The sequence below is a fragment of the Scyliorhinus canicula genome, chromosome 1 (genome assembly GCF_902713615.1).
Source record: "Scyliorhinus canicula chromosome 1, sScyCan1.1, whole genome shotgun sequence".
NCBI classification, from domain to species: domain Eukaryota; kingdom Metazoa; phylum Chordata; class Chondrichthyes; order Carcharhiniformes; family Scyliorhinidae; genus Scyliorhinus; species Scyliorhinus canicula.
This window is the reverse complement of record NC_052146.1, coordinates 71799790-71813492: the sequence shown is the minus strand read 5'-3', so window position 1 is coordinate 71813492 and position 13703 is coordinate 71799790. Positions and strand designations below refer to the sequence as shown.

The window sequence follows — 13703 nt, the reverse complement described above, 5'->3', positions numbered from 1 at the left end:
CCACGACTTGGGGCTGCTCCCCCTCCCCCTTAAGGATCCCAAAAACACGATCAGAGACATCATGAACCCTGTCACCTGGGAGGCAACACACCAACCGTGAGTCTCTTTCGTTCTCACAGAACCTCCTGTCTGTTCCTCTAACTATGGAGTCCCCAATGACAAGTGCTCTGTTCCTCTTCTCCCTTCCCTTCTGAGCAACAGGGACAGACTCTGTGCCAGAGACCTGTGCCCTATTGCTTACCCCTGGTAAGTCGTCCCCCGCAACAGTATCCAAAACGGTATACTTGTTATAGAGGGGAACGACCACAGGGGATCCCTGCACTGCCTGCCGGTTCCCTCTCCCTCCCCTGACGGTAACCTTCTTCTTTTACCTGAGGTGTGACTACCTCCCTATAACTCCTCTCAATAACCTCCTCCGCCTCCCGAATGATCCGAAGTTCATCCAGCTCCAGGCTATAAAACTGCAAGCTGGGGAGTGTGTAAAAAGATTATCCTCAATTTTTAAACCAGGCCAAAGGGTTTATTGTTCTTAATGGAATTTCAGCTCCCCAGTGCTGAAAAAAATTCTAGTGTGGGCTAAACTGGAGAAAAACTCCTCAGGGCCAAAAAAAGTGACTAAGTGTCATTTGATAGCAGTGGGGAACTTAGCGGCAGAGCTGCTCCCTGCAAAACCATCACAAATAAACTTTAGTTCTTCTTAAATCTCTGTCTCCCCGCAAATGGGTGCTTCTGGCTGAATTCAACACTGGAGGTGGTGAAGTGGAAGAGCAGAGTGTGGATTAAAATGAATGCAAGTGGCCAACTTCTATCCCAAGTCATTGTAGATTGGAACCACTTTGATGCGTTATGCATATGAAGACTTATTTTTGTAGCCACAATACTTATTTTGAGCTCTGCAAAGCTCACTGGAGCAGGAAGAGCTCTTTGTAATTTTTCACCAATTAAAAGGCAAAGTAAGCTGCTCCTGGGATGTGTGGCCTGAGCCAATGCCATAGTTACTCAATTGAGTGAACCAAACCCATGAGAAATGTTCTTTTACACCTGCATAGTTTCCTTCTGAGGAAGTTTGATCTCAACGGGATCACACACCAAACAGCAAGATGAATCATCTCGATTAGGGATCCAACTGAGTTTAATTAAACAGCACAGGGAAAAGTTATATTAAAAAAAAAAGGGATAAATAATAGCTGACCCCAACACCTGTAGCCGGGGCTTCAACAAAGCCCAGAATCTAGTTAATTATCAAGGAAACAAAATGAAACAATAACTTTCTCATATACACTACAAATAGAAACCTTAGCATAATACTCAGGGATATGCTTCCCCATCACACTAGTTTAATTATTAGAGAATGAGTACTTTTCATAGAATTTCAGTCACTTATTTGACAACCTCTGGATCTTGTAGATCATTTGAATGTGAAAGAGATCTTGTGGAGCCATCATTGCTGCTTGCTGTTGGCCTCTTCACTTGCTTATTTGCAGCTTGGTGTCAGTTCTACCATGAGCTGAAGTTGCCAAAGCCAGTGATCCCTTTGATTTTTTTGCTGTTGCTGGTGGAAGGGCTGTCTTGATCCTCTGCCACTCGTTTTCTGACACAGAAAAAGGAAAGATGTGAAAATAAAGGTGGGGACAAAGAGGGAGGAGATCAAAATATAAACTGGATAGCTGCAACAGAACCTCCATGCCTTGCTTTTAAAATTCTCAACCTTGTTTTACAATTCATTCACAGCCTCGATCCTCCCCATCTCAGTAACCTCCTCCAGCCAGACAACCTTCAGATCTCTTCACTCCTCCAATTCTAGCTTCATGCAACACCTGGATTTTCATTGCTCCTCCATTGGTGGTTGTGCCTTCACTGCCTGGGCCCGATAGCTCTAGAATTATTGCCCTAAACCACTCTGGGTCCTCTCCACTTTTGAACCCAAAGTCTTTGACCAAGCTTTTGATCATCTATCCTTACATGGCTTGCAATGATTCTTCTACTTTTCTTTGTTTTGTGCTGCCTGTTTATTTCACTGCGCGGTACATTTAGGATTGCTGTATGGCATGGGTCTTACACTTGAGCTTCTTAAAGCAAACACTGGTTGTGCACAGGTGTTTGGATGGGGTTGTTTCCTCTGTTCTGTTTTTTATGGGATTAGTAGTTATTTGGAAGCCAGAGGGAGGGGGTGTCTTTCCTCAGTTTAAGACCGTTGTTTATTATGGGTGGGAAAGAGTATCAGGGGAGAAACATACTTGGGGATGTTGTGAAGGTGATGGTTAAGGAATAGATGAGACTTGGAGGGGGGGGGGGGTCACCTTACTAGCACGAGAAAGTTAGCTGGTTAACAGAATTCAAGTAGGGGATGGGGCTGCAACTTATCGGGCTAATTTGGTTAAGCTTGATGGGTCTAGAAGAGGGGCGGGATGGGGAGGGGGTGAGAAGAGACGATAGGCTATCAGTTGACTGGGCGGAGGGGGAACTGGCAGTGACCAGTTATTTTTCCCCATTCCACCATCTAGGTGGGATGGGTCGCTATCTTAGGTGGACCTGTGGCCTGGGTATCATCTGTGAAGCTATGACATTTTGCGGTGATAATGACTGACTCAAGGTTGGGGGGGGGGGGGGGGGGGGTAAACGACCACATAGAAGGGTGGTCACCTGTAATGTACAGGGCCTAGAGGGGGCCCAGTCAAAAGAGCATGTGTTTTTGCTCATTTAAAGAACTTGGAATCCATGGGACATTCCTCCAGGAGACCCACATGCGCGAGCGAGATCAGGCACGGCTTTGGAAGGCGTAGGAGAGTTTTCCATTGGGATTTGACAGCAGTGCACTGGGGGAGGGTGGGGGGATGTGTGATGATCCTCATTAGTAAAAATGTCTTATTTCATTCCTGGAAAGTCTTAGCAGATGCAGGAGGGAGTATGTTATAGTAACAGGGGTGTTAGAAGGGATGTCGGTGGTGTTGGACAAAGATCCTTGGCGGTTCAGTCACCCGGGGAAAAAAACAGTTCTTGTTTTTCTCCTCAGTGCACAATCTTTATTTCAGGATTGACTATTTTGTCATAAGCCGATGGCTAATGGCAAGGGTGAAGAAATTGGTGTACTCGGCGGTGGTCACTTCTGACCATGCTCCACATTGGATGGACCTTCAGTTGGGTAGGTGAGGGGCATCAAAAGGGGTGGCAGATGAATGTCTATTAGCGGATATTGGGTTCTGTGCAAGGATCTTAGGTGCTACCCCGGATTATATTTTGAACAATAACAATGGGTAGGTCTCTCCCTCGACACTATGGGAATCACTGAAAGTTGTAATTAGAGGAGAAATTATATCTTTTTAATGTCCACATAGAGCTGGAGGCAAGGAGGGAGCGATAAAAACTAGTAGACGATATTACAGAGGTAAATCGTAAATATGTGGACACCCATCCCAAGAACTGTTAGCGAAGAGGAGGAAACTGCAAACGCAGTTTGCTCTGATAGGGCGGTACGATAGCTGAGGCAAGTTAAAGGGGCTATTTACGAATATGAGGTGAACACAAGTCGGTTTTTGGCATATGAACTGAGGAAACAGGAGGCTAAGAGGGGGATTGCCGAGATTAGGACACAGGATGGGGGGCTGGTCTCAGATCAGGAGAAGGTAAATGATGCCTTTAAGACCTTTTACCAAAATGTATACCACGAGATGGGAAAGATATGGTGGAATTCCTGGATGAGTTGGAGTTTCCTAAGGTGGAGGAGGAGTTACGAGAGGACCTTGAAATTCCACTCGAGTTGGATGAGATCAAGGCGATTAAATTGATGCAGTCAGCGATGGTACCAGGACCTGAAGGGTTCCCGGGGATTCTTACTGTTCAATTGTTATTCTGTGTTTTTGTAGGTTTTACACTAAAATTGTTAAAAAGTTTTAATAAAATATATATTTTTTTAAATCACGAGATAAATGTCAGAAGTTATTGTTGCTGATTGATCAAGACATATTATAATGAGCAGTGTGTAGATGTAATACATCATGAGTTGTGTTTCTGGGACTTTTTATTTTTACCCAAAAAGTAATGTATCTAAGGGGTCTGAGGCTCCATCTCAAGTGGAAGCATTTGATGTTTTACAGATCAGGCAGTGTATGATGAGGGAAATGCCATGATAGCACTTCCCACTGGCCAAAGTAACAAAATGAGGATATTAGGAACTAACCCTGCTGGTTGAAGGAGGGAGAGGCACTCGGAGTTTAGTAGTAGAAAAACCGGCACTGCAAGGTTGTGAAACAAAAATGAAATAAAAGTGTTTGCAGTATCAAGGTAAAATGCGCCAATGTAGGGATCTTAACTGCAAAGATGAAAGAGTTCTTGCTGTGCATCTCTTGAGGTGGCTGATGTGGCGTCAGGGCTACAATACTCAAATCTAGCAGTGTCTACTTGAGAGATGGCAAATTATTGCAGGTTATCTCATTGGTTATCCTGTCATAAAATGATGGAAACACATGCAGGTCAGTCAGCATCTATGTCATGACCTTTTGATATGTAGCTTTCAGCGTTACCAATTTAATGAAAGGCACACACCTAGCATGTCATATGTCCTCTTTTTATAGATATTGACTGACCTAGAATTATTACAGTGCAGGAAGAGGCCATTCAGCCCATCGAGTCTGCACTCAAAGAGGGTCGCCCAACACAGGCCCAATCCCCCGCCCTATCCTCACAATCCCACCTAGGAGTAATTTAGCATGGCCAATCCACCTAACCTGCACAACTTTGGAATGTGAGAGGCGCCCGGAGGAAACCCACGCAGACACGCAAAAGCGTGCAAACTTCACACAGTCACCCGAATTGAACCTGGATCTCTGGCGCTGTGAGGCAGAAGTGCTAACCACTGTGCCCCGGACCTGTTGTCCATTTCCGACATGAACAGATTTCTGACATATGCAGTTTTAGTTTTTATGTGCACCTCTCATAGTTTGTGAAAGAGTATTAGAGGTTATGGAGGAAGTAACATCCAAAATCTTTGTCCTTGTCCTGTCTCATGTCAACAAAATCTCCACTGAAGAGCAGGGAAAAAATCTATTAAGACAGGTGCACAAAATACCTGCAGAAATGTCAAAGTAAAACCAAAATAAATGTTTTTATTAATAAAGAAAATAATGTTGTTGGAAGGATCAGAAAGCACGTGTATGGTGATCTCATACTGCGAGATGATGTCGATGACACTTGCTTTCCCTGTTGCTGAAATGAATGCCTAGTTTCCCTGAAACCTGTGCATGTGATGTGAAGGTTTTAGAACTTTCAAGTGCTTTGAGATTGAAAAATTTCACTTACTTGGCTCCCATATTAATGTATTTACCAACACCTTGTCGGTAGGTTTTTGGGGCATCGCTTGAACTGCTCTTAGGCTTTGCTTTGGCTTTTTCCTCTTCTTCCTCGTTCCGAGCTTTCTCCCTTTCTTTTGCAATCTGACAACAAAGAAACAATTGGTAATGTAACTTTCACACTTTGCACAACGCTTTCACCCTGCATATACCCAACTTCACCGAGATTGCTTTAGCCCTGTGATATTCAACTGCACTCATCTTGAAATCACTGTGGTTACTTACGCAGGTTAATTCTGTCAACTTGCAAACCCTGACTGCAACAGGCTAATACACCGACTGTCAATATTCTGTGTTTAATTGCAATGGAAATTCATTGCGCAAGTTCCAGTTGCCAATTTGGATTCAGCCGGACTCCCTAAATGGAAAGTTAGAAACTGAGATGGACTGTTGTGTGTTTTCTGTGACTAACTGTGCAAGCAGTTAGTAATTTCTGGCCAAACCATTTCCCAGGGTAGAAAAGTCTGGAACTGAGGGCAGCACGTGGCACAGTGGTTAGCACTGGGACTGCAGCGCTGAGGACCTGGGTTCGAAACACGGCCATAGATCACTGTCTGTACGGAGTTTGAACATTCACCCTGTGTCTGCGTGGGTTTCATCCCCACAACCCAAAGATGTGCAGGGTAGGTGGATTGGCCATGCTAAATTGCCCCTTAATTGGAAAAAAAAAATAATTGGGTACTTTAAATTTATAAAAAAAAGAAAAGCCTGGGATTGAAAAGGAATGGATTGCGATAATAATAATAATATTAATAATAATCTTTATTGTTACAAGTAGGCTTACATTAACACTGCAATGAAGTTACTGTGAAAAGCCCCTAGTCGCCACATTCTGGCGCCTGTTCGGGTACACAGAGGGAGAATTCAGAATGTCCAAATTACTTAACAGCACGTCTTTCGGGACTAGTGGGAGGAAACCGGAGCAACCGTAGGAAGCCCACGCAGACACGGGGAGAATGTGCAGACTCCGCACAGACAGTGACCCAGCCGGGAATTGAACCTGGGACCTTGGCGCTGTGAAGCCACAGTTCTAACCAATGTGCTACCGTCCTGCCCGACCATGTGATCAATCAGTTGTGGTGGATTGTAATTAAGCCTTTTGACTGATCTCCCGAAAGTGCATACTAAACAAACCCCAATAATTGTAGAACCCCGTCCCTCGCCCCCCCCTCAGCTCAAACGTCACCTTCTCCAGGGTCAGAAACTCTAGCAGGAACCCCCCGCCATGCCGAGGCACAGGGTGGAGAAGCTGACCTCCACCCCAACAAGACTCTCCTGCAAGCGATCAGCAAGTCGAAGGCTAAAACATCTGCCCCGCAGCAGCCTGCAACTCAGTCTGGTCCGACACCCCGATAATGGCTTCCAGGGGACCAGGCTCCACGTCCATATGCAAAACCCCCGAGATAGTGCTAATCACCTCCCACCAATACCTTTCTAGCACTGGGCAGGACTAAAACATGTGAACATGACTTTCGGGGCCCCTCGCACATCGCTCACAGACACCCTCCACCCCCACCTCTTTGATTTTGTGAGGTGCGCCCTGTACATGACCTTCAATTCTAGCAGCCCCAACCTTGTGCACGTGGTTGAGGAGTTCACCCTTCGCAGCGCCTCACACCACAGGCTCTTTTCCATCGCTCTACGCCAGTTTTTCCTCCCACTTCACCTTAACCTCCTCCATGGACACCCTATCCTCCTCAAGGATCCTTCCATAAATCCCCGACACAATCCCCTTCTCCAAACACCCCGCTGTCAGTGCCGCCTCCAACAATGAGGAGGCCGACGCTATCAAGAAGGTCGGGAAAAGCTTCATGGCAAAATCTTGAACCTGCAGATAACTAAACCCTTCCCCCTGTGCCAACCCGTACTTCCCTCCCAGCTCCTCCCAAGAAACAGATCCTTAATTTCCTTAATCCCCCTCTTGTCCCATCCCTGAAACTTTGTATCCATCCTCCCCGGCTCAAAACCATGATTCCCCCTAATCGGTATCTCCCCTGACCTGGCCACAGTTTAATGTGCTGCCTAAACTGCCTCCAGTCTTCAAAGTGGCCACCACCACCACCAGACTCCCCAAATACTTATCCGGTGCCATCAGGAGCGGCATCGTTGCAGCGCCCACAACCCCGGTGAAGAGAAAAGGTAGTGCCTCTTTAAATCAATTTGTAGTACACAATAAAGAGCAAGATAATTACTCAGAAGAAAGTAAGTGGCTGGAATGGGAGTTAACTATGCAGAGTTCATAACAGATTTGAATGTATACAGTGGACAATTGGTTTAACCATTCACCACCAGATCTGATTAGCCTACATTAGCACTATTGGGGTCCTGCAGTCATCTGCCTAAAGTGGTCATTATTCCAGGATTATCTTTGAATGCAAAGACATCCCGTGCTTCTTTTCTATACTGCAAACAGGTATGGGCCAACAGGGGCTTGACGAACGCAGATAGATTCAGCCCCCAGGGAGGAAAGGGTCATGCTCGTGTGGTACGTTTCCGTTGGGGAGATCCTTTTTCTTATATTTTTTTCCAGACCTGTCGGGGCCGAGGTTGCTGGTTGGGCAGGCTTTGATGTCATGGTTCTGCCGCTTCCTTGTTTTCCCCCCAAACGCTTGCAAATTTGCAGGAAAATCTGGCAAGGCAGTTGAAGTGTCCTCTGCTTTTCTCACCCGTAACAACACTTTGAAAAAAATATATGAAATTCCGCCCACTATATAAATGTACATTGTTGTAAACTGGCTGAGGGCATTCCATACTGTCACGTGTTCTGCTAATGAAATATTTCATCTGGGCTTAATTTTGCTTCCAGTATCCAAAGCCTTTGAGATTTGTGTTGAGATTGGAAATGTTCACTAAGGCTACTTACAATTTGAAAAAGTAAAGGGAATCAGTTACAACGGGTGGAGGGAGAGGTGGGAGGGTCTTTGATGCCACATATTGTCCCCCTTTCATCGCTGCCATCTAAAACATTCCATTAGTTGAAATTTACGATACTCCAAAAGAATGCTGTGTTTGACACCACAACAGTGACTAAATTGAAAAATATTCACTGAATGTCAGTTGCTTTGGGTGTCCTGAGGATGTGGCAAGGTGTTGCATAAATAGAGATCCTTTCTTTATTGCATCATGTCCTTGAAGGAGAAACACTAGTCAGGACATCAGGGATGAATCTCCTACTCTTCTTCAAAATACTTTTATGTTCATCTGACAGAACAGAGGGTTCAACAGCACCTCTGACAGTGCGGTCCTCTCTCAGTACTCCACTGGAGTGTCAGCCAAGAATTTTCTATGGTTCTATTCTATGATTCCAAGATTTTTGTGCTCATGGTACGTGAACCTGTAACCTCTGATTCTGAGACTACAGTGCTACTAATTGAGCCATGATTGACATTCCCCAGGCAAAGTGATTAAAGAACCATTAATCAGAGAAGGTGTTTCCATTACAGTATAAGCTATATGGACAGAGGTCAATATTTCATTAAAGGCAGGCAACTCTCATGGGGTTCAATGACCTATCACAGGTTTATATAATGTGCTTGTTTTTGATTTACTATTATTATGCGTGAGCTCTGCCAGGGTTAAAACAGAAGATGTCTATGTCTGAGCTTGTGGTTATTTCTTTCCATGCGCTTACCAAAACATCTGCTTCTTCAAAAGGATCCACAAACACTACTGTCCTCTTAATTTTGATCTCTTCCTGCAGGCAGAGAGAAAAAAGCTCAGCTGTTGCCAATATGGATGTTAAGTGAACAAGTTGCAGTTTGACACACACAGCCTCTGGGAATTAGAATATCCCTCAGGAGGCACACACGCAGCATGAAACTCCTGACCCAAATTCTAAGCATCCCATGAATTCAACGAGTATTAAAGCACGGTGTACAAAAGCAGCTGGTAATATATTTAAGTTATATCTATTTACAGTTCAGAATCAGAATTATGGATTCAATCACCATTTCTCCCACCAGTGAATGTTATTATATTTGGAGCTAAGATGTGCTGAGCAAATTTAATATTGGATCACTGCTTTGAACATTTTGGAGGAGCAGGCCGGGCCTTTTTGGGAAAAGCACAATACATTTTACAATGGAAGTGCTGACATGTTTATTATAAATGTATTCTAAAAAATTAAACAATACAATTTTAATTTTCCAGTGTTGCTGCTCACTTGAATGTTAAGTATAATAATACAGAAGGAGAATTGCACTGTAGAAGTTTTCTTTCATCTTATGAAAAGACTGGAATCCTAACTGTTATCCCATGCTAACCCAACTCCCTAAGGAATTCAGCCACTTGCAATAAATATGGGTGACCTTCACACTTCAAACATCCATGGCACTTGAGGAGTGTTGATGGGCAATATCTCAAAATCCATTTGCAATAAAACTAGATCATAATACTCTTGCTAAGAAATAATTCAAACTAGATATACAGGGTTCAGATTTCCCATTAAGGGTGAGTTGCATCCAGGTAACTCAATACAATAAATACAGGAGCAAGCTGCATTCGCAAAGGCTTGGTGCTTAAATATATTTTCATACAGATGTTTTGCTGTGATTTGCAATTCTTAGAATTGAATTTTGACAGACTTAGAGCTCTAGATGACTTTCATTTCTAATTATATATATGTGAAGTGTCTTGGAACATTTTTCTACGTGAAAAGCACCAGAAACATACAACTTATTGCTATTGTTGACCTGGAAAAATCTGGCCAATGGCCTCAATGATTGTGCTACTTTTAGAATAGGTTTACCTTTGGCAAGTCAGTCTTCACATCACTCTCCACATTCTCCATGGCCGTCAAGGTCTCAAAACCACCAACCACTCTAAAATTCAAACACAAAGAAATTAACACCAATCGCCCTCTAACTGGTGCACGCATGGCTCACATGTATTTGGGGGAAAATAAAATTGCTAGAAAATACAACAGGCACCAGGTATTCAGATATATATGGCTACACATGGAAACTTTTCACTTCTGCTTTCTTATTTTGAGCATTAATCTGCCAGTTGACATCAACCTGAAACTCTGATAAATGAATGAACCTCCAGTTTTGGCTAACAGTCAGTGGAGCATTTAATTTGGTCCTTATACAGTACTTCATCTATGAAGCTGACAGCCCTGAAGGAACTCAACTCCTCGTAATCATTAGACTGTTTAAGAAGCTATCATTGCGATGACTTTCGGTTGCGGCATGTTGGTGGAGGTTGCATATTTGGCGGCTCCTGCCAGAGTTATCCTTTTTAGGCTCATTACACCCGGTTTTTAGGAAATTTCTTATGTGAGAAGTTGTGGGAAGGTCTGAGACATTTCAAGAATGTGAAAAAACGGAAAAAAGAACCCAGGGAGAAAGGGGTGAGCAAATGTCCACCGTCAAAAGTGGAGAGGAGTTCAACGGTAGAAAAGATGGCGGGAGAGTGCCGTCAGATGGGGCTGCACCCATCACGGTGGAAAAGATGGCTGAAGAGATGGCCAGGGAGTTTGAGCGATTGTTCTCAAAACAATTTGAAAGGCATCGGTCAGAGATGATAACCTCGCTTAAGGAGCGGGTGGGCAAGACCCTTGTCCCGATGAGAGAGGAGTTGGTGAGGTAGCAAGGAGAGAAAATGAAGGGGATGGAGGAGGCATTGTTGCGGCACAGCGACCAGGTCACCTGGATGGACGAGGAATTGCAGAAGGTGTCAGAGATCAACAGAGGGCTGAGAGCCAAAGTAGAAGACCCGTCGAACAAATCATGAAGGCAATGAAGTGGCAAATGAAATACAATGTGGAAAAGTGTGAGGTTATGCACTTTGGAAGGAGGAATTTAGGCATATACTATTTTCTAAATGGGGAAATGCTTAGGAAATCAGAAGCACAAAAGGACTTGGGAGTCCTTGTTCAAGATTCTTTTAACGTTAACGTGCAGGTTCAGTCGGCAGTTAAGAAGGCAAATGCAATGTTAGCATTCATGTCAAGAGGGCTAGAATACAAGAGCAGGGATGTACTTTTGAGGCTGTACAAGGCTCTGGTCAGACCCCATTTGAGTATTGTGAGCAGTTTTGGGCCCCGTATCTCAGGAAGGATGTGCTGGCCTTGGAAAGGATCCAGAGGAGGTTCACAAGAATGATCCCTGGAATGAACAGCTTGTCGTATGAGGAATGGTTGAGGACTCTGTACTCGTTGGAGTTTAGAAGGATGAGGCAGGATCTTACTGAAACTTACAGGATACTGTGTGGCCTGGATAGAGTGGATGTGGAGAGGATGTTTCCGCTTGTAGGAAAAATTAGAACCAGAGGACACCATCTCAGACTAAAAGGACGATCCTTTAAAACAGAGATGAGGAGGAATATCTTCAGGCAGAGGGTGGTGAATCTGTGGAACACTTTGCCACAGAAAGCTGTGGTGGCCAAATCACTGAGTGTCTTTAAGACCGAGATAGACAGGTTCTTCATTAATAAGGGGATCAGGGGTTACGGGGAGAAGGCAGAATGGGGATGAGAAAAATATCAGCCATGATTGAATGGCGGAGCAGACTAGATGGAATGAGTGGCCGAATTCTACTATGTCTTATGGCAGAATTTGAGGATTGTAGGTGTGCCTGAGGGGTGGAGGACTGGAGGCCTACAGAGGCCGAGATGTTCGCAAAGTTGATGGGGGAGTGGGAGAACCATTACGAATTGGACAGGGGCGCCGGTTGCTCTGGCTTAAACCAAGAACGAATGAACTGCCGGGAGCTGTAATTGTCTGCTTTAACAATTTTCAAGTGAAGGGGAAGGTGCTGAGATGGGCGAAGCAGAAGCAGGAGGTGGAGTAGGATGGCAACGGTGGAGTAGTATATACCAAGATCTGATGACGGACTTGGCGAGATGGTCGGGCTAAGGTGGCATCGTATAAATGCACCACGTGGTTTGGTGTGGTCTACCCAGCAAATCTAAGGATCATGCATAACGGCAGGGTCTACTACTTTGAGATGGCAGCAGAGGCGTTTGTGAAGGCAGAAGACCTGGGACTGGACTGATTTTGGACTTTGACGGTTTTTTACTGAGTTTTCCCTTTAGGTTGTTCTTTCCCTTTATGGATGTTATGGTTAGGGCAGCACGTGGCACAGTGGTTAGCATTGCTGCCTATGGCGCTGAGGACCCTGGTTCAAATCCCGGTCCTGTGTCACTGTCCGTGTGGAGTTTGCACATTCTCCCTGTGTCTGTGTGGGTTTCACCCCCACAACCCAAAGATGTGCAGGTTCGGTGGATTGTCCACGCTAAATTACCCCTTAATTGGAAAAAAAATAATTGGGTACTCTAAATTTATTTTTAAAAATGAATGTTATGGTTAACTGTTTTGTGTAAAAGATGTTTGGGCTGGATGGTTCGGGGAGGATGGTTGGATTTACGGTTGGAGGAATTTTGGGGCTTGTTTGGACGTACCTGAATCCCCCGCTGGCCCGACGCTGGCGTACAAAAATGGCACGTACCACTCCGCCGTTGGGCAACCAGAAGTTGCGGAATCCTCTGCACGTCCGGGGGCTAGGCCAGCGGCGGAGGGGTTGGCACTGCGCCAACCGGCGGCGAAGGGCCGGCGCAAGTTAGCGCATGCGCAGAACCGCCGCCGTGGTTCCGCACATGCGCAGACCTGCCGGTGTATTCTTGCGTATGCGCAGGGGGGGGGGGGTCTTCTCCGCGCCAGCCATGGGCGGAGCCCTACAGAGGCCAGCGTAGAAGGAAGGAGTACCCCCACGGCACAGGCCTGGCTGCAGATCGATGGGCCCGGATTGCGGGCCAGGCCACCATTGGGGCCCCCGGGGGCCAGGTCCCCCCCCCGGGCCAGACCCCCCCCCCCCCCCCCCACCCCGGGAGGACCCCACCAGCTGGCCTACCAGCCAGATCCCGCTGTGTGGGACCATGTCTGTTTCACGCCGGCGGGACTGGCCAGAAACCGATGGCCACTCAGCCCACCGGGACCCAGAGAATTGCCGGGGGGGGGGGCACTGCCAACGGCCGCCGACCGGCGTGGCGTGATACCCGCCGCTGCCTGAAAACCACCGCCGGAGAATACGGCAGCCCGCGCCGGAGCAGGATTCACATCGCCCCCCGAGGATTCTCCGACCCGGCGGGGGAGGATGCTCGGAGAATCCCGCTGCACGTTGGGAGTTTGGAAGAGGTGAGTGTGGGAGCTTTGGAGTCAGTGTGCTTTTTCGATGTAGGGCAGGGGCTCTGGCAAGGGCCAGCGCGCTCGCAAATGTAATGTTGGCTAGTGAACAGGAGCGAGGTGGGGAGAGGGGCTGGGTTTCGATGGGCCTGGGAGGTGTGAATGGTGGGGGAATGGGGATAATGCTGGGTGAGGACTTTTCAAGAGGTGGTTGGGGGGCTTCCGGGAGGTGGGGG

The 13703-nt window shown here is 46.1% G+C and overlaps 1 protein-coding gene across 2 annotated transcripts in view; it reads right to left on the bottom strand.

The window, feature by feature from the left end:
• Positions 1–1114: 1114 nt before the first annotated feature.
• ppil2 (peptidylprolyl isomerase (cyclophilin)-like 2) overlaps positions 1115–13703 on the bottom strand; it is a 488471-nt gene continuing 475882 nt past the window's right edge. For both annotated transcript variants that reach the window (XM_038793092.1, XM_038793083.1), the window contains exons 17-20: positions 10093–10165; positions 8977–9039; positions 5296–5429; positions 1115–1591 (exon numbers count right to left, since the gene is read on the bottom strand). In XM_038793092.1, the coding sequence (XP_038649020.1) occupies positions 1498–1591; positions 5296–5429; positions 8977–9039; positions 10093–10165 (364 nt within the window). In that variant the 3' untranslated portion in view covers positions 1115–1497. The remainder of the gene's footprint in view (positions 1592–5295; positions 5430–8976; positions 9040–10092; positions 10166–13703) is intronic.